The sequence below is a fragment of the Aptenodytes forsteri genome, unplaced genomic scaffold (assembly GCF_000699145.1).
Source record: "Aptenodytes forsteri isolate BGI_AS27 unplaced genomic scaffold, ASM69914v1 Scaffold415, whole genome shotgun sequence".
Lineage (NCBI taxonomy): Eukaryota > Metazoa > Chordata > Aves > Sphenisciformes > Spheniscidae > Aptenodytes > Aptenodytes forsteri.
In genome coordinates, this window is record NW_008794745.1 from 1,113,524 (window position 1) to 1,134,447 (window position 20,924).

Sequence of the window (20,924 nt, forward strand, 5' to 3'; positions counted from 1 at the left end):
TTGTATGCAAAATTTTTATTATTATTTTTTGAAGGTGGCATTTCATCTGTTTTTAAAGATGAAATTTTTAGCACTAGCTTACCCTGTGTTCTTAGGATTACTCAGTACGTGAAAATACAAACATCAGTAATGAGCTCTATTAATGCAGATTTCACTTCTAGCTAACTTAGATTTACCTCTCACAGTTAAGTGAGTTCATTTCACTGGAAAAAAAGATTCCCTGAAGCAAAAAACATCAACTACTGTGGATGATATTGCCCAACACATTGCTGAAAAATAAATTCTACTGATTGGATTTTTTCATTTTCCCCCCTCAAGCAGCACTTTTAAAAATACAATCTTTTAATGATTGTTTAATTTTCATATAACTAGAACATAAATCCTTTACATACAGCTTTGCTGCAGCTGCAGTATAATGTCTCATTTTTCATGGAAAAAAAACTAATTACGTGGTTCACTGAGTTGCCTGTGGTAACACATCAATTTTATTTACATTCAAAAGTTGGACTTCAGTTTGGTCTCAACACTCTAGTTAATTCCAAGCACATTTTATACAATAGTTCTCTCCAATTCATTAGTAATACCTCACTCTAGCTTTTATTTGAAAAGGATTATGAGCTATTACAATTTTGTTTTGGATTTCCAGCACTTTCTGTGCAGTACCACATTTGTAGTACCAATTCTATTCCGCCCTTAAATGTATATGGTTTACTATGAAGTCTAGTCTTACTGAAACAGTTCTGCAAAAAAATCAATAAACAGTCACTACAGAATGCAGCTATTAACGTTTCACAATGAATGCCAATTCATTCTTCCACAAAAACACAACAGAAAAACAGTAACTATTGCATGGCCGAAAAAACTTCAAGATTAGTTACTCAACATTTCAACTATTTCAATTGAACTAAGCTTCTATTTTGAAAGCATGAAGATTAAAAGGAAAAAGTATGGTATTCAATAGAGAATTTCTTGGCTTTACCTTCTATCAGTGTCTTTCAATCCTTTTTCATAAGGTAATTTGTTGCAATTAACAGTAAAACCTCCAAATTCCCAAACATGAAAAGATTTAAAATGTTAATTCTTGGGAGATAAAAAAAAAAAGAAAGCAATGGGCTGTCTTACATACAACCCTTAGGTAGATTTTGTATTTTTTGGTTACCTTTTAGACTTAGATATTGCAGACCATAAAAAGGGAAAAAATGCAGTATGTTAGAATGGTACATCATTGACTAGAACTGATAATTCATGAATGCCATATGTATTCATTTGATACTGCTCTGAACACTGAGATTCACTGTTAGCGTTGAGAGAAAAACCACTGAAGAAAATAAGAATTAAGGAAAAGGTAAGCGCAATCTGACTTCTAAGTGGGATACTCAGATTTGAGATTTTTTTTTTTTTTTTTTTAAAAACACATCAACTCATACCCTTGTTGTCTATAACCATAAACCAATTTTAAAGTAAAAAAGGGGGAAGAAGTTGGGCTGGTGGGAAGAATATTTATTTGAAAAAGAAAACAAAATAAAATGAAGACATCATGCCCAGACACAATAAGGCTCTTGTCAACTTCATGTGTATAAAAGGAGTTGGCATTTTCCCATGAAGCAATTCCTTAATCCCAAATGATGGCATAATAACCTCATTTAATATGCCTCCTAAAAAGAAAAACTTTATTTTGTCTAAGCTAAACTTCAACTGGCAATCACCGGACACCAATTAACAGTGTCAAATATAAGGGTCACAGAACAATTCTGCAAGCTGAGAAAGTATGAATTTGCTTTTAAATCTTATCTTCTTTCCAAAAGAATGTAACAGTTTAACTTTGTTTTCATGTCTTTGGAAATTATCTATGCTAGGCAATTAAGAAAATGCAAATGACTTATCTTATTGAAAGTAATCAACCCAGAAACAGACTTTTCAGTAACTTAATATTCCAATAAAGTCTTCTGTCATATGAACCTACTTGCTAATTCCACTCTTAACTCAAGAACCAGCAATTAACCATTTTCAGATTTCACTTCAAATTATTAATAAGTGGTACTCAGCTGCTTGATATTCATAGCTTCTTTTTAAATTGAAAGCCTTCAAAAATACTTCCATTTCAGCTCCTGTGAGATTCCTTTTATTCCTTGTTCATAAACTGCTTTTCCATATATCAGCTGGTCTCATTCTAAATAATACTGAGCATGCCAATAGTTTTGGGTTTTATGTAGTTATCTAGAATACATAAAACAAATTGTTGTAATACACATTCCATGCTTGTACACCCTTCAACTAAGCCTATCAAAGCAGGAAACAAGGAGATAACCTTTTGGTAATTTCAAGAAAGTATCAAAGCTAGCCATAATGCAATTTCAGCAGCAAAACGCTCCCTTCTTTCCCACTTTCATGACCTCATAACAGAATGAAAGATTTAAGAGCACTTCCATTAGAAGCAATACTATTAATTTGTATACCTATTTCACAGGAAGGGGTGCTTATTCTTGATTTTACGCATTGCTTCACACACTTAAAATATGTTTCAACAGACAGGAACATCTTCTCATTCAATAATTAACATATCTTGCTATACAGCAGCTAAGAACATACTTTGTATCTCGGGAAAGAGTTCTCAATTCCTTACAACTACAGTAAATCAAACACAGTACCTTGAAGGAACCTCAAATAGACTATTTTAAATTGAAATGGAAACTGAAGGAGACTTTTCACTCCTCCTTTATCCTCTTTTATATTAGCAGAACCAAAAAAAATTTTTTTCTTCAAAATTAAAGTTTTCCATTATTTTTCTTTAAATCCCTAATAAATACTGAAAAACACAATCTATTTAACAGTTATCAGTTAAACATTTACTTGATTTAGAAAACCTAACTGATAAAATAAAATTCAAAATCTGGAAGTTAATAAATGAGCATCAAGAACCCTACTTAGCTGTAATAAAAATACCTAAATTGAGCTCTGGCAAGTTATTCTTCTCAGGAAACATGCTTGAAAACATAGCTGGCACGCTCCATTTTCCTTTACGTGAAAATCTACCCATCAGCCATTTGCAGGCAGAGAAACAAGAGCAGAAATTAAGTCTGGGCCACAAGTATATGGACTAACGTGGATGTCTTGCAAAAAGTCCTTCCTACAGCTAACATTTTTTCATCTGAACATTTATCAGCACATGGGGATTACAACTGCGTCAGCCCAATGTGCCAAGAATTCATAAACAGGAATGAACTGAAGCTCCATGTTTTTCCCGTCACAGATCAAATTTTAACTAGATTTTTACACTTAGCAAACTGTGAATATCCCAAACAATAATCTTTCAGGAAAGATTTACCTAATTAATACAAGATAATCTATTCTTCATAAGAGTTTCCATCAAAATCCTGATGTTCTACATCCAGTATAATACAAAGGTTATTAGTATCTTTTTTGGGGGAAGCACCTCCAGCAATTAATGGATCAAGCGCAATATACCCGACAATACAAAAAAACAAAGGCTTTGGCTCAAAATAATTCAACCCGCAGAAAAATAGTAACATTATATATACCACCTTTCCTTCACAAGCCCTTCCCCCTACAACAAAAAGGTTGCATGGGAAGACCTGTCAATCTGATCTATTTAAGGGGAAAACATCTTTACATGAATTTTAAGTGAGAGCGAGTCAAGAGTTAACTGCAACTTTACCAACACTTCAAGGATGATTGTCCCAAGAGTAGCAAGACACTACAATTGTATTTATTTTCTCTCAACAAGCTCTGTACTGTTTGGTTTCTATTTTGAAACTATATGATGAAGCACCTGTCACAATACAGGGTTTTCACTTCTGTGTCATGCATTGCTTAAGGCCAACAATAACGGCTGGAGGGTACAGGTGGGTGTCTGGGGTTTCTCACTGATGCCCTATGTTCTTCACATTCGTTTGTCTTGTCTCCACAGATTCATAGAGGAACACACGTGATGGCAATCCCAAATACCTACCAGAATCAGTAATTTTAGGCAAACAAGTTGATAGTTCTTTAAATGAAACTGCATCCTCCTATCAAACACCCAGAATCTTAGTTACTCGTTTTCAAGGTGCTGGCTAACATTTTGACAGTCTTCCAGAGTCCACCTCCAGGGTCAAGACTATATTCTTAGTAGCAATGCACATCATAATGCCTGCACTGTTCCTGGTAATTCAAGTATTCTGTACCACAGGTGCAACAAAGCTGAACATATCCATAAACTCAATATGCAGATTACAAGTTTATAGACAAAACTGTCAGACAAAAAGGTTGTTTAAAATGTCAGACATACGTATTCTTTGCAAAAGCAAAGAAGGCAACTAAGGAACAGGTATCACCCTGCTTATAGTCTATGTGGAATGCATAGGGTACACAAAGGCGGGGGGGGGAAAAGAAAAAACCCCCAAGAGTCAAGTATAAATTCTCTATGGTGCTCCAGATGGTATTTGGTCACCGCAACTTGCAAATCTACAACTTTCCTGTCAAAAAAACCTGCCAACAGTAAGATACTACCTCCTCTCCATTCATTTCTTCTGTAGAATTTACAAAAGAATGTTTTTATGGGAAAAGGTACAGCAGCTGTAACACTTGTCAAACCTCTTCAGGCAGTAACATCATTAAATAGCATTTATTCTTGAGAAAACAAAACTTCCGCAAACTAAAACACTCCCAACTTTTTCAAACTTGTAAAGTCACTCAATTTATTTCTCCCACTCAGTGACCCCATACCAATTAGTTTCTTTCACTTGGGACAGAACAAAGATCTTCGGTCTTTCTTCAAATTTAAAATCCAATCATTATAAAAAACAGAACACAACAGCTGAGGCTGGCAGGAAAAAGAAATGTAGGAGTATGTGCAGGAGACACACCTCTGAAATTCACAGCTGTCTAGCTAATCTAACTACTTAACTGATCTATAGCTGTTCTGCAAATAATTGTTTTTACTTAATCTCCCATGACAGCATTTAATTATCTACACAGTTTTGGAAAGCTACTACATAAACAACTGTTCCTAGTACCTCCTGTTTATCGCTACTAAGCTGTTTTGCCTATGACTGTTTTGAATTTTTTTTATTAAAGGCAGATTGTTGTTTCCAAAATCATCTATCTTGAATGTTATAAAGATAAGGCAACCCACACAGTTCACATGCAAAACTTTAAAAAGTGTTTCTGAAAGAAAAGTCTCACTTTGGAGGTGTCATTCGTTTAACAAAAGTACTAAATGTCATACAATATTATTTGAGTGAGTCCGTTATTCAGAAAAATCAGTAATTCTAATTTAGACTTGAATGAATAAAAGATAAAGACTTACATTTAAGTTGCCGCTAAATTTTTATTACCCTAATGAAAATTTCACTTTTAAAGCACAAGTCCTAGGTAGGAAAAGAGAAATCCAAAACATTGTGAGCAACTTCACACTTGGTAAGAATTCACGATCTTATTAACAGCCATTATTTCCTAAAGTTCATACATCTCAAAAGATAGGATTTGTAAAGCTAAAAATGTTTCGGATAGACTCTAGTCTTCCACTTGGATTTGCAGCGTCAGTTTTCTGGGACTTGTGCTCCTCCTAAACGGACAAGTACGAGCACAAAAACCAAAGCTCTGGTCATTGAACTATAAGTTACTGACCACAGTGACAATCCAACCCGTACGAACAAGATTTTAAGCCAATACAGCTTATTTCATGACTAGGTTATACCAAAACAAACAGCATCCTATCGTGGCTCAGCTGACAGGCAAGTAAATTGCTATGCTTCAGTAACTTACTTATTTTCTGTTTGTATGCCCACATGCAAAGTCCTTTATATTTTCAAGAGCATGTAAACTCAGGAAACTAATTTCAGTTATCAAATATTTCAGTACTGTGGTCTGCTTATACAAGAAAAAGCAAAATAACCTTGTTTCTTCTGCCTTGCTGCTGCATGAAACATCGAACACTGTCCTTTGTCATATTTCAAGGAATCAATGTACATAAATGCCTCATTCTGGGAGAATTTGATGTTCAGTATTTTGTCAATACTGACGTTTCAACTCTAAAAAACTACTGAAAAGAGCAAGACAACCCTATCAGCAGTAAATTTTGTAACACTTTTACAATAAACTATTATCTGATCAGTCACTACAAGCGTTTCAATGTGCTTTTAAAATAGAACAAGTAAACCTATCATTATGAGACTTGCACACATTACAAGAAATTCCAAAACCTGCAGTGGAAGGGAGAAGAAAAGGAGATTACTTCCCAAATTCTTGTAGGGTCCTGACAGTTAGCAGGAGCATATTTCTTCTTTCAATTACCATGCAGTTCATTCCCCTAAATGAGTTACGCATAGTCCTCCTTTCTCCCTCTCCAAACTCAACTTTGCATCTCTTCACATCCCTCTGCACGATCTTTTTCTTTCAGACGTTTTTACTTTAATTTGAGAGAGCATTGCAAATAAGGATCACTCAATGATAGTGCTATTGTACCAGGGTAGACATCTCTTTTCAGTGCAGCTGGCTGTAGCGTTGTGAAACACACTACGCTCAGACTGTTTTTTTTCAGTGTGATAACTGCTGCTGTTGACACTTAAAAAACAGTGCTCCTGCAGACAATTTTCAGATTTAATTCCACTTAAAAATTATTGTACTGAAGGCTCCAGCCCGGATGCTTCATAAAATTTTGGACCAGGCAGAAAAATGTGTCAAAGTGATCCTATTCTCCATTTGCTATACTCTGTCCCATACTATACTCAAGCAGGTTCAGCTATTCATACATTTAAATACTTCACCATACCATTACCACTGGAATTAGCATTATATTGTTGTAACCAAGGTGTTAGATATAAACAAGCTACATCAATTTACAGTAGAAACAGGAGCTATCACCTGCAACTCCCCTCAAATAAAAAGACACTTAAGTCCCACATACTGCATTTGAAATATTAAACAAACCATATTTCACAAAGAGAAAAGTATATATTATTAAAGCTTTGCTGGGTAAGTAGAAATATTACCCATGCCTTCATTCAAAACAGGTGCCTCATAAAAAATTAACGTCAGTGGAATGGCTTGGTGCAGCACTTCTGAACCATCTCTTTAATTATACATAATCACACAGCTACCTGCATGAAATGCGCCTAAAGATACACAGTGTTTCATATCTGTGATTTCACAGGCTATATTACCAAATAAACAATCTGGTGTTCATGAAAGTATGAAGTTTGTAATGGTCTGAAGATAAGTGGTCAGAACAGGATAACAAATAAGAAAATGAACATAGTATAACCCAGGACCAAAACAGTACGTGGTAGAGGTAGGGAGATAAAGGACAACTAAAGCACACTTGATAAATACAATATTCTATATATTTGAACTGGCATACAAATTCTATCACCAAGTAACCAGAACATCTAAAGGCTACCAGGATGAAAATTTACTGCAAAAAACAAGGAACTGATCCTTATTATTGGTTTGGGGTTTTTTTAATTACTATTATTGTTCCAGGATTAGTGAACTTTCATTGTTTTCATCCAAGACATGAGAGGTAAAATAAGAGACAAGTATTCATGCAGTCTAATAAAATACCTTTTAAAAGAAGTTAAAGTTTTCAGGCAAACTAGGTCTACTCAAAGCAACAATACATCATTGAAAAGGAATTAATATATAGTGGATTGTCATAGCCAAAAGAGATCACAACAGATAAAGTTAGTGGTGTTGTATAATTTTAAGGCTCCACATTCTGGAGGCACTGAGGACAATCAAATGGCATAAAATTTACGATCACATGAACTTATCATTGTCACCTTTGTCCTACCTTCCCCTTTCTTCCTTTTATTACATTCACCCGTTGCAACTTGCCACCATTTACGCTCAAATCCTGCAGCATGACCAACGTGGCAAGTTCTGACCTTGCAGATTTACCTGTGGTGCCGTGGAGTTTACCTGACTCTGTAGTATAGGTGGTTTATTCCATCAACTATTACCTTATGCCAGAGTTTATTTTCGTTATTATTATCCTTTGAACTAGAATTTACTCTTACAGTGCATCTGAGATTTCACAAAAATCTAAGTAATGATGTTGGATATAGTCTCCTAAGTTCTTTCAAGTTTTATTTTGCATTTTATCTGTGGATCACTTGCAGCAGCAAAGTCAAATATACAAGCTTTTTTTTTCTTTAGGTCTTAATACATAAATTGTGACAAAAATCACATATGGTAGCAAGTTAAAGCCTTTACTGACAGAGTTCCTTTTTCACTGGAAAAAATATAAATAAATCAAGAAACAAAGGAGAATAACTTACTGTGCAGTTCACGATGTATCACATCTACAAGATTTGGTTCATCTCCCCACCAGAATATCCATAGTTCCTTACAATCCGGTTTGACGTCACGGCGCCACACGCAAAGCAAATTGGCCTGCAAGCAGCGGATGAAGCTGAGCAGAATTGGGTCATCCTGTGCTGGGGCTGAAATGATAGGGCCACAGTCCCCATGACCTTCAAAATTGTACCTACGCCATTTGATACCTGTAAGTTCAGCCTATGGAAAGGGGGGAGAAAAAAAAAAAGCCATTAAATCACTCTGTTTCAAAGTTTAGTTATATTCATAGTACTGGTTTGTTTCATTTTCATTGTTCAGTTCCTAGAATTTAGTTCTAAGCAGCCGAAGTTAAAAATGTCCTCCTATTCCCATATTTTCCTCTTTTCCCCTCCTCGAGGAAAAAGGAAAACAATTTTAGACAGTACTGAATAAACCTGGCTTACCCCTGCATTTAAGTTTTTCACCACAACCTGACTCATTTCCAGCAGATTCATTCATTTCTAACCTTATTGTTATCTTACTGTAATCTTACAAATTAGAAGGGGGGAAAAAAGAAAACCACAAACACCACCACCACCCCCCCCCCAAAACCCCAAACAAACAGGGAGAGGGAATAAGGCCCATTCCCTACATGCTGTTTGGTGGTCAAGTGAGTTCAGTGTCAGCTCAAGAGTTGACCACTTGAAGGTCGGAAACAGAAAGTACTACAGAACATAAGAAAACAAGTGACTTACTGAAAATGGTGAAATAGTTTCATATTGTGATGTTACAGGTTTACCACACATGCTTTTTATTTTGCTCAAATGAATAAAAACAGAATAAGGAAACTTGCCATTTACTGTCTCTCAACCAGACGGAATTCTCTTATTAACCATCAAGGAAGAATAAAAAGAACAGGAAAATGGCTACCCAGAGTTTTGGGAAAGGTTTTCTTCTACACACGTTGAAAAATCTGAAGGAACATAGGTGTCCCACTGCATAGCAGCGTGAATAAACAACTGCCAGGGAAGAAGCCGCCAAAGTACTCAAACCATGAAAGAGTTGGCAGCTAGAACCAGCCAAACAAACAGGAGAGGGAATAAGGCCCATTCCCTACATGCTGTTTGGTGGTCAAGTGAGTTCAGTGTCAGCTCAAGAGTTGACCACTTGAAGGTCGGAAACAGAAAGTACTACAGAACATAAGAAAACAAGTGACTTACTGAAAATGGTGAAATAGTTTCATATTGTGATGTTACAGGTTTACCACACATGCTTTTTATTTTGCTCAAATGAATAAAAACAGAATAAGGAAACTTGCCATTTACTGTCTCTCAACCAGACGGAATTCTCTTATTAACCATCAAGGAAGAATAAAAAGAACAGGAAAATGGCTACCCAGAGTTTTGGGAAAGGTTTTCTTCTACACACGTTGAAAAATCTGAAGGAACATAGGTGTCCCACTGCATAGCAGCGTGAATAAACAACTGCCAGGGAAGAAGCCGCCAAAGTACTCAAACCATGAAAGAGTTGGCAGCTAGAACCAGCTCAGCAGAGTAATGGTTCTCTTTTTTTTTTTTCTTCTTTCCCTTCTCTTTTCACCTTTAATAGCAGATACTCACAGCTGTCACATACAGTTTCCCTTCTTCTCTGAAATGTCCAGATTGCTATCTTGTTATCTACTTCTATTACCTTACCCATCACACTTCTTCCTCTCCCCAGCCTGCTGCCTGGTTTCCCCTCCCACTTTTCCTCCACTCCAGGTTTGTCCCTATGACTGTTGCTGCATTCTCCTTTCTCTCCACCTTCCACTGGCTCTGGGAGCCTGCCCAGGACACAAGGGAGAATACTCATGTGACTTTCAGTCTAGCGAGCGTGAGTATCATTATCAAATAAAAAAGTGGTATGTATATACTCTGTGTTCACAGTGGGCTTGTGTTCTAGTTTCTAACCCATGTTACCACATTCTCACTGCTGTTATTCCCTCTACTGCTTCATTTACTGTATTCACACCTTCACTTTGCTGCTTAGAAATAGCTGGTGTGCTCAGCTCTAAAGTGGTCCTACAGGAAAAGCCAGCTGGTCTACAGCAACAAGCTGCAAAAACTCAAATACAGCATCTACACCTTTGACAAGAAAAGTCATTGCCAGGGAGAAGAGGAATGACACAGCAGTGGAAACACTAGCTGTAGGAATGCCCGCCCCCTCCCCGGGACAAATAAGAAATTAAGCTGTATCTAAACAGTAAACATACCTTTCCTTTCTCTGGAGAGTACATATAGAAAATATCAATAAGAAAAAGGGTGAATTTTTACTCCTAAAGAAAACAAAAGACTTGCAGATCACGTATTCCTCCTGTTTTCATCATCTGCACAAGGACATTTAACCTACTGGCCTACACTGCTCCTCCAAAACCCATACTAGATGTCACATACAGAAGGATCTCCCTTTTCAAGTCCACAAACTTAGTTCATTTAGAAGTTTAAACTCTAAAATTTACTTTCCTTCACTATAATAACTGCAAGTAGGCTGTTACTTGTTCTAGAGCTAGCTGGTTAACTACTGAGGAGCTAAAGGTGACGTTCATCATACCAACAACACAAGCAAAAAATACTTGTATTTCTTTGATCTTATAAATATATCCTCTAAAACAGTTTCACCTCATTCTGCCTGTCTGTTGCCTAGCACAGGAGGGTTCTGGCCCATGACTACAGTTCCTGTGACTATGCCTCAAGGACTATTTCCCCAAACACTGAATCACACAGATTCAGTTTACCATTGCCTATTTAATTTTCCTCTGAAGAGGCCTCACAGGGCACACAGGAATACAGTAGCTGACCTCCACTGGGAAGGGGAAAAATCTGACAAAACACTGAACAGCAGTGAAATTGTTTTTATTTTTTGCATGCCCTTAAACCACCGGTCATCTTCAGCTCTCCGTTGCGGAAGCGACGCTACCACCCTGTATCACGTCAGCAGGACACCAACGGTGGTGAAATTGCAGACAGCACTGGACTATCCCTGCTGGAGGCTTTCTACAGCCAGCACTACCACTTTTGCACTCAGACAGAAATGCTGATCATCCATTCAAAGTGTTGGGGTACTATGGAAAAGCAAATAGGAGAAGATAGTCAAGACTGGCCGAGATGCACAGCATATATGTCATGTTCCTGGCACAAAAGAGGGCATGGGAGCGCAGGAGGAAGAGGCAAAAGGGAAGGACAAAAATTATTTTTTCCACAGTAGGGTGCTGTGTAGCGCTGGAATACCTCACAGATTACATAATATTCTAAGAGAAAGTACTTACACATGCTCCTCCAAAACATCTACATCTGTTCTACATGGATCTCTATCGATAGCTTGGAAAAGTAACGTGCAGAGTTTCTGAAATAGTATAATAAATACGACTACGAATCACAAACCACCAAAGATTAGTGCTGGCATAAGCAATCTAGGAAAAAAATAATGTTAAATGTTTATGTCATAATCAACTAGGAACATATGGTGAATCACAAAGAACATGGAATAGGAGGGTAACAAAAACAAAAAACCCAACCAAACAAAAAAGGTTATTCAACAGCACCACTCACTTGATCAACACAGCAATAACTAGAGATCAGCTGTTTGAAACAGCAGACAAGCTCTTGCAGCTTTCTGGCAGCTCAGAGGTATCAGCCCGTAACATCCCATCCGTATTACGGATGAAATATAGTCAAGAAAAGCATACAAAAACCAGCAGAGCTGCATCCAATTTAATTCTACACTAACAAACTTCTGGAGTGTCTAATTCTACAGACTGTGAGGAACGACGAACTACTAGAGATAAGCAGGATCACTAGTGACCACCCACACAGAAAGTGACTCCCAAGAAAAGGAAGAGACAAGTACTGGGGGTTTTGGACTTAGTAGCAGCACAAAATGACATCTCAGACATCATTTCCCAGTCAAAGTTGCAGAGATGAGGTTCAATGCATTTACTTGGATATGTCCGTTTCTGTTTAAATTTATTAATAGGTAAGCATCAATACTAATCCCTCAGAACGTCTAGATTTTGTCCTCATGTTAATTAAAACTGAATTTAAAAGAAGACCTGAGTCCAGAAGTAGTACGCAAGAGATTGCACTGGGAACACTTACATATATTCTATGCCTCTACAGATGTTTTGTGTAAAGTATTTAACACGCTATAGGGAGAATATCTGCATCCACATGGAGTTTTTTTAAATTAATTTATTTAAACAAAAAAATGTCACTAGTTTCAAAAGTCCTCAATCTGTAGCAGGGTTTTTACAAACAAGACAGCCGACAGCCTGTGGTTCTGGTGATGGTATTAAAGAACTAAATGTGGTTTCATTTATGCTTAATCAGCAGTGAACACAGGCTGCTACCAAAATGGCAGCCTCTTCCTCAACCCCAGCCATGCATTTCCATCTCCCAAACTGACATTCGATCTAGCGATCATGCAATCATTGGGTGAATGGAATCAGTTCGCCAACTTAAAGATGAGAAACAAAAAGAAAGAAAAACGTTTATCAGATCAGCACACTGACAGCTTACCCTGCAGCCACATAATCACTAGAGCAGACAGAAGAGCAGGAGTGAGAACGCACAGCTGAGAGCGGCAGTTGAGTGGGATCTCCCCTTTCAGTGACAGCTCCAATCAGATAAAACAGAACATTAAACTGCACACAGAGGCTGTTGTTAATGTACACCTTAAACCAACACAAGCAAGCACTGGTGCCAAAAGCAGTCCTGGACTGGCCTGCCTTCCCTGCATCAGTCATCTGCTCCTGACTTTACCACCACTTCTGCTTTCCAACAGTGCTGCTGTTTGCATAGATTCATACTGAGGTGAACTGACTAAAAATCCAAAGTATTATATTAAACATTTTTTTCCTCTACTCAGATCAGTGCCCATACCTGATTCATTAAATAGCCACCGAGGTGCTTGTACCAGTAAAACAGAGGACAGTGAAGCAGGTCAGGGAGGGTACAGCTGCTCCTTTTAGGAAGACCGATGGTTTTAAAGCAGCCTGAAGTACTCACTGAGATAGAAACCAAGATTGCCAACCTGAGGACAAAACTGTGAATATGCCGTTTTACTAACAACTGGTTAGAAATGAATGCAGAACAAAGCAAAAGTCTTGCCAGGTGATGTAATCTATTGTGTTTCTTGCATCTTTTCCCATATGCATAGCCTTGACTTACTATGGCTGCTACAATGTTTTTAACACTGAAAAGCCTGACAAAAAAGAAACTTACAAATACTCTACTCTTAACCAACATGGTTAGTAAATCATGCATTATGCAAGAGACTTTTTGCTTTCCTTTATAAAGGAACATATGTTTTGGAGGACTGTGCTGTGAAGGGTTCAGCTTCCCAGATACGAGGGGCGTTTTTTAAAATTTATTTTTTTTTCCTAAATTCAGTTAACGGCAATTGGACACAGAATATAGTGTTTGTAAGATGCCTGTTCTGAATGCACTGGGCCAAGCCTGCAAGGAAACAGAGAAATCAAATCTCTGTGTCTAACAGTAATATCCCAAATCTTTACTAACATTCAACTTTCTACAGTAAATTTCCCAAGACACAAAAAGATCTGTTTCTGACGTTTCCAAAAGGAGCTATCAGGGTAGAAGAGTGCATTCAAACTCAAAATTCCACGTAGGCATCCAAACACACCCAAAACATACCCAAGAAAGAGGCATTAATGAAAACATAGCCATGCCAATGCTTTCATTCAGAAACAGGCCACAGAAAGAATGTCATATATAGTCCTTTGAAAAGGAATGCAAACACAGGTTTCCCTCCCTCTAGGTGACTGTCTTAACCATTAAGCTCTACAGAGTAAAACGGCTTCAAAAAAAAATGAACTAAGAGTATTCAAAGCTCTGATATCTCCTATACACACACAAGCAAGCGGAAGAGACAAAGAGAAAGCAAATTAGCACTTTCTCTTACAACCATTAGTCTGCTGCTACAGACACCTTCGCATCTATCTGCAACAGCTGAGGGCTGTAGCCATTTTAACTCCAGGACAGCATCCAGAACTGTAAATTCCTAGTAGAGATAAAACCTAAGCTCTGATTCTCCTCCCCCCCCCCCCCCCCCCCAAACAACACCCCCCCCCGGCTTAAATCAGAATAATAGACAGGCAGAAGGGTCTTCTGCTGATCTCATAGCGCTCCATTCAGATTGGCGGAGGTTAGGCTGCTGAAAATCACGATTCCCCAGTAACGTTTCACACTGCACAACTTGATTCTGGCATGCTACCAGCAACCCTAAAGATTTAATTAGTGCTGTGTAGCCACTGTGACTATTCTCCTTTTCTGCAGTCCTCACAGATGGAACACAAACAAAACACATCTCCCACCTCCTCTTTTTTTCCCCCTCATCTCTATCAAATGCTTTTTGGACTTTGTGTGTTGTATGGGAAATGGACAGGCCAATTCTAAATGAACTTCTCCAGAAGACTTCAGTAATTCCACCCATTTCAATACACAAAGCTCCCTTGGAGAGATTATACAAGAATATAGACACAGCAGAACCAGAAAAAGGCAGAGCATCAAAAGTTTGAGAAATTCTTGTATTTGGCCACACCAAGCATAAAGCAGAGTTATTTCTGTATTATTGTACTTCTCTACATTAAAAACAATGGCTAAAATTACATAATCACGTTATTTTTCCTGCTTCATATAGTACAGAAAGGTGAGAAAAGCTAAGGCAGATTCAGGCCTCAGAGTGCAGAAAATCAGTACCCCAGTATTTCCGAAATAGGAAGGATACACATGAAAAGGAGGTAAAGATCTACAGAAAAAGCTTGAAGGGTCTTATGAGCAAAAGGACTAGATATCCATCACACAGGCCCTCAGCTCCAACCCTGACTTTCTCAAAGACTTTCAACATGGCATTGTTCAGGTCATTTTATCTTCCTCACTTCTATCTGGAACAAAACAAAACCATAACAAAAACCAGGTATAAAAGTACTTCCCAATTGCCTGTCCAAAAGGTGCTACTCAGACAAATTTAGGTCTGCACAGTGCTTCAAAGGTAAGTTTCTCTAATTCTCTTTAAGAAAAGAAGCAAGTAATGTAAAAACCAAAACCAAACCACACCACTCAGGTCAGGTATTTCTACAAACAAGTTTCAGTTAGCCAAAGGGAATATGAAAATGAAAAGGCTTTCATCATATGCCCTTCTAACCAAGGTGAAGATGTTAAGTTGTCCAGGGTACCTTAAAAAGGTGTATTTACCAGCCTCTGAAGTTAGGCGCTATCTAAACAATTTCTCTAACCTAGATTTTTGTTTGCTTCTATGTAGGATACTGTAGATGCTAAGTGTCTTTAGTCTACAATTTATGCTTCAAATTGGAACATGAAAAATGGCATATGGCATTTATGCCATATATATATATATATTTGCCAGTTTTATTTATCACTCTCATCTTAGAGAGCTTCGTTCAAGTAAGTAGCTATTCTGAAGCCACTAGAGACTCATACTAGGGACTACTCACATGAGTAAAAATCTGCATAAGAAAGCCCTTAGTTCATAGTCCAAGAATTTAAACTGTAGTTAAAGGTGCCATGGGAATTACACCACCATTTTAATTAAATGCGGTAAGATCTTGCAGACAGAGTCAAGATTAGCACCATCTGTTTTGGTTACAGTGTTTCATTTCACTACATCATCCTCACACAGCAACAAAATAGCATTTCACACTCTACTCAAGCCCTTTAAATACCAGGTAAAATTTATGACATCTTGATACACCTCACTAGGAAGGGAGGACAAAAGGACGGAGACAGGAGGACTGAAAAATACTCTGTAACAATGTGTGCTTATGGGGGAGGCAAACGCACACGCTGACAGGAACTCTTGTCCCCCACTCTCACTGAAATGAAATATTTAGTAACATCTGCTGAAGTCCCTGTCGAGTGAATTGAAAGAACAGAGGCAAGAAAAAAAGACAGACACATCAAGGAACAGAGGAGACTGCTTAACTAAAAAAAATAGTTTTCTTCATAGCTATATATTATTTCTACACTCTGAGAAGATTCCTATTTGGATAGCACAACTTTCTACGGTAAGACTGAAGCAGCAGCAAGCACCTGTGCATAAGACACTCTCTCTTATCTTTTACTCCAAGGTCGGTAACTCTCTTGGTTTAAAAAACCAAAACAAACCAACCATCGCAACCCTGTGTAGTCTCCTGAAATCAGCTCATTTACTAAACTATTAACATTCCCCTCTTCATCCTATACATTTAAAAAAAGGGGGGAATGGTTTGTGTTCCCTTCCCTCAGGGCTTGTCCCTTCTGCCCCTTAAAAAGGGAGGAACCACATGGCAGTGAAGAGAGCTTTTACCGTGCACGGAACGAGCCGTGGCTCAGCTTCAAAACGACATTTCCGTTATTGCAATGCTTGTCTGCCCATCGCTTTGCCTAACTGCATAAACAGAGTTCTTCAAACTTTCTCATACTCTGAATTCAAGAATGTGAAAAAACCAACACATTAAAAAAAATACGTAATTCTGAAACAGGCCTCACGTGGCCAACAGAAAAACTGTGCCATGCTCAGTGCTTCAAAGAGTTGAATGATCAACTGAGTTGAGCATCATTCTTCTTAATATGCAACTGATCAACAGCAGAATGACACATTTGACTTTATTCCTTTCCTTGTATAAGCACAGAGTCAAGTGGGTGGACAAAGCACAAAGAACAGCCACTAACAAACTTTTAAAAATGAAGGATAAAAAAAACCACTTTTTTTTTTTTTGGTTCATTCATTTGCTCTTAAAACCAGCAAGAAACTGAGCACATCACTGCATGTAGCACACGTGCCCGAAACAGCTTTCTGCTGGATAAATCTCTTTGCTCCATACCATGCTGCCCTCTTCCTTCATACCCCCTGGAACAGATTATCTAAGTGCTACTACTTCAGAGCTGTTTGTGACAAGCAACAGTGTCAGGGCATTTGTATGTCATCTTTTATCTTTGCCGAGTCCCGGTGAAGGATTTAGCTGTAACCAAAATCCTATTATCAGACATCCTCCTGATGGACTTCTGTACCTGGGGACATTTGAGATACTACATCATAGTATCGAGGACCAGAAAACCAAGATACTTCTAAAGTAAGAGTCCAGATATACCATTATTAAAAACCACAAACTAATAGCATGAGCTGTTATGCCTAAAAAGTAAACAGTACTGTCAGAAATGAGATATTTCCCCTTCCCTCCTAGATGTCAGTGTGATTCTGCTTACATGGGAGAGGAGACAGCCAGGAAGATTAACAGATTTGTTTCTTTGAAACAAAAGTCAGACTAGTCTCAAAAGGAATTTGAGGTGGCAACTAAGTACCATCTTTCCCAGTGGAAAATATAAAAGGACTCCAATATTAATGCTCGAATTTCAGCAGTTCTGGCAGATGCAGAAGCTCCCAACAAAGAAGTGTTGAGTGGCAAGCATAAAAGAAAGAGTAATCTGATAAAAAGGCCCAAATTGCTGATACGTATCCCAACCATCACAGAATTTCAGGGTTAAATACTAAAATAAAAGATTAAAATAAAACACAACAGAAGGAAAATGAGCACACGCTGACACACTGAAAGAGAAACAGTACCTTCCTAGAGTCCACTGCAAAATCAGGTTGGCAAAACAAAACAGAACGTTACAAATTCTTACGAAAGAAGCAGAAGGTGACACAGAAATTGTTAGGCCATCACGATTCACATGTAGGTCTGCACCTTCATTGCTAACTGCAGTTCTTGTTTCCCCACATCGGGAAGTAGAGAAAACAGAAAAGTTAGAGAGTTCAAAAAGTATATATTCCATACAACAAAAAGCATTCAAGGATTGAGATTGTTTGGTCTAAAAGAGGGAAATTATGAGAGTCTCTATAGAACAGCTGCTGGTTGTGTCTTCCAGGTATCAAATTAAATTAGCAGAATGCAGACTCAAACCAAAACGAGAAGGCTAAACTTTTTGTGTCAGGATAAAAACTTAGGTACTAGTTTAAAAATTGTCTATTAAATATCTACCTGGTTCAAGAAACCTTTCAACCAAATATACCTAGAGCCTGGGAGATTATTCAAGGCAAGTATTACTATGTCCTTGACTTAGTCTTATATCCTTCCCCAGCTAACTGCTAATGTTTATGGTGGGGAGCACACTTTTGCAGCAGATTTTCTGGGTCCCCTTTTCTTCTCCCAGAAAAACTGCAGCAGTGGCTAGGGCAAGCCTCTAGGTGACCTCCCAAATACAAAAAGCCATGTAATACAGATTGTTGTCACTACCAACTGTTAAACTGATAAGCACCAACACAACGCTTCATTAAATCCAGCAGGCCAAACCACCACTGGCCACCGTTGAGACAGGACACTTTGAAGGACTTTTGTTCTGATTCAGCAAAGCTGTTCCCATGCCGTGTGGTTTAGCCAGGTACCATACTGGCATCTTTGAAACCTTTATCAGCACACGAGGAGCAGCATTAACGATCACTCTCAAAAACAGCTCTCAGACCTGCCATCCTTGAGTCAGCCCATCAATAAACCATTAGTAGTCACTCAGGACCTACTCCACGAACTCTTAAAACATTCATTATAAAACAAACAAAAAAAAAGAACAAAAGAAGGAACTTTTGAGAGAAGACCTTTGGGTTACATCAGCATCTTTCTACTTCAGTGAATGGGTTTGTTTAGCAAGTCTCCAGTCCCTTAACTGATTTAGCAATTCTCAGTACACGCTTCCAAACTGGCACCTGGCTCGTTGGCTCTCTTCCACTGTAAAGGCTGTAACTAAATTGATCAGACAGAGATTTAAAAAGGTAACGTGATAAGCATGGCTGGAAGCCAAAGGGCTGAGATTAGCCATTACTTGAAAAAATGCTTTCGAGTCAAAAATATTCAAGATACAAAAATATAAGGAAACTGAAAGATGGCAGCAACATCTTCTCAAGGTCAGCATGTGACTGAAACTCACATAGCCATGCACTTCCACACACTCGTACTTACTGCCTTTTGCACCAATACAGACACATGAAACGGGAAGTTGTCATGCTAGAGTCTCACCACCATGCACAAGAAAGGGAAATGGAAGAGCCAATCTGAACAACAAAACAGGTACTGAACAGGTAGGGATCTAGGTTGCAGAGGATGCTACTAGGCAAGACCTGTCTGTGTGCACAGAGAACATTCCTACCCAAATAAAGCCAAGACAGACAAAAGCATTTAAAAACAAGACATGGTGGGTTTTGATTTGGTTTGGGTGTTTTTATGGGGAAGAGGGGAAGAAGTGGAATGAAGTTTACCCATGTCAGAACTGAATGTATACCAGTGTAGGCTGTATAATGCCTGGAAGCAAAATGCCATCTCCAAGACAAGAGACAGAAGGAACTGAATACCTTCTTTTCATTTTAACAAACCCTAGGTTTAGGTAGTGAACTACCCTGCAGGTCAGGTGATGGACGCTATTTTACAGAGCATGCTAAAAGTACCTCTTAGTTCTTTAACACTTAAGCCAGTTTCTTTATGAAAGGGAATCAATTATATTTTAACTTCTGAGTAGCTGGCTGAGAACAGATAATAAAATGAAAACTACCACTGCACGCTTCAGATAACACACAAAAGAAAGCAAACAAATGTGCAACTTGCTAGCCAGAGTCCCTCCCTCGCTCTAAGAGAGGGTGAATGATTAGGTTTGCAAGTCCCCTTCAAAAAGACAGAATCAGAACTAAGAAACCACTCGTTTTCCAAAATAAAAAAATCCCCTCTTACAGAAAAGTAGTCCAACACACGAAAAAAGATGACAAAAGACGTCACCAGCAAGAGAGACAAATTATAAGCAAATCTGCAAGTAAACGAAGGAATTGTCTCTCTTCCCCCAACTTTAATTTTTTTTTTTTTTACTTTTTTTTTTTTTGCTTAATTCGCTATAGACAATGGAATAAAATGTTCCCCAAAGCAGGTAATTTGACAAAGGGGAAGAAAAAAAAAAAAAGAAGGGGGCAGGAGGAAGTAAAAACCCGAGCGAGCTTTTTTTTTTAAACTGAAGGAGGAAGGAAATATCAAACATCAGACTCATACAATGGACTATCAGATGTTTCCCAAACCAAGTAATCTGACATATGGGCAGGAAAAAAAAAAAAGAAGGGGGCAGGCTGGAGGAAGTAACAACCCGAGCAGAGTAAACTCTGGCATACTGAGTTAAAGAATGCAGTTCCTTTTCTTCCCTTATACAAAAAACTGTATTTAAGAGCTCAGAACTAGAACATTTTTGTACACCACATCGAAGCAGAATTGCTTAGTGAATACCAAGAACAGTTCACATAGTCGTTTTACACGTGTGTCCATCACTGACCTGCAAAGCAAACTATGCTGCCTGCCCAAATGGGCCCTGGCCCAGATTCCTGGCTCCAGGCTAGGAAGGTAGTAACAGCGCAGAAATACAATCAGACAGCCCTGGTTCTTTAACATCAACACTGTCTTGACCAGTGACATCAAATAAAGTTCAAATTGTTAGGCAGTCTGCCAAAATCCCTCAGCTCTTTAGAAAACCACCACCTCAAGAATTCTTTTGTATGAATCTTCCTTAATATAGAAAGTAGTAAATAAATCTACTACGTGACTGGTCATGTAGATCCTTTTTGCCAGC

General features: G+C 38.1%; 1 protein-coding gene across 1 annotated transcript in view; it reads right to left on the reverse strand.

Annotated features, from left to right (window-relative positions):
* The window catches only part of MED13L (mediator complex subunit 13 like), a 191,036-nt gene extending 182,366 nt beyond the window's left edge, over positions 1-8,670 (reverse strand). The window contains exon 1 of the mRNA XM_019470687.1: positions 8,280-8,670. Coding sequence (XP_019326232.1) covers position 8,280 — 1 coding nt within the window. The 5' untranslated portion in view covers positions 8,281-8,670. The remainder of the gene's footprint in view (positions 1-8,279) is intronic.
* Between the last annotated feature and the right edge of the window lie 12,254 nt (positions 8,671-20,924).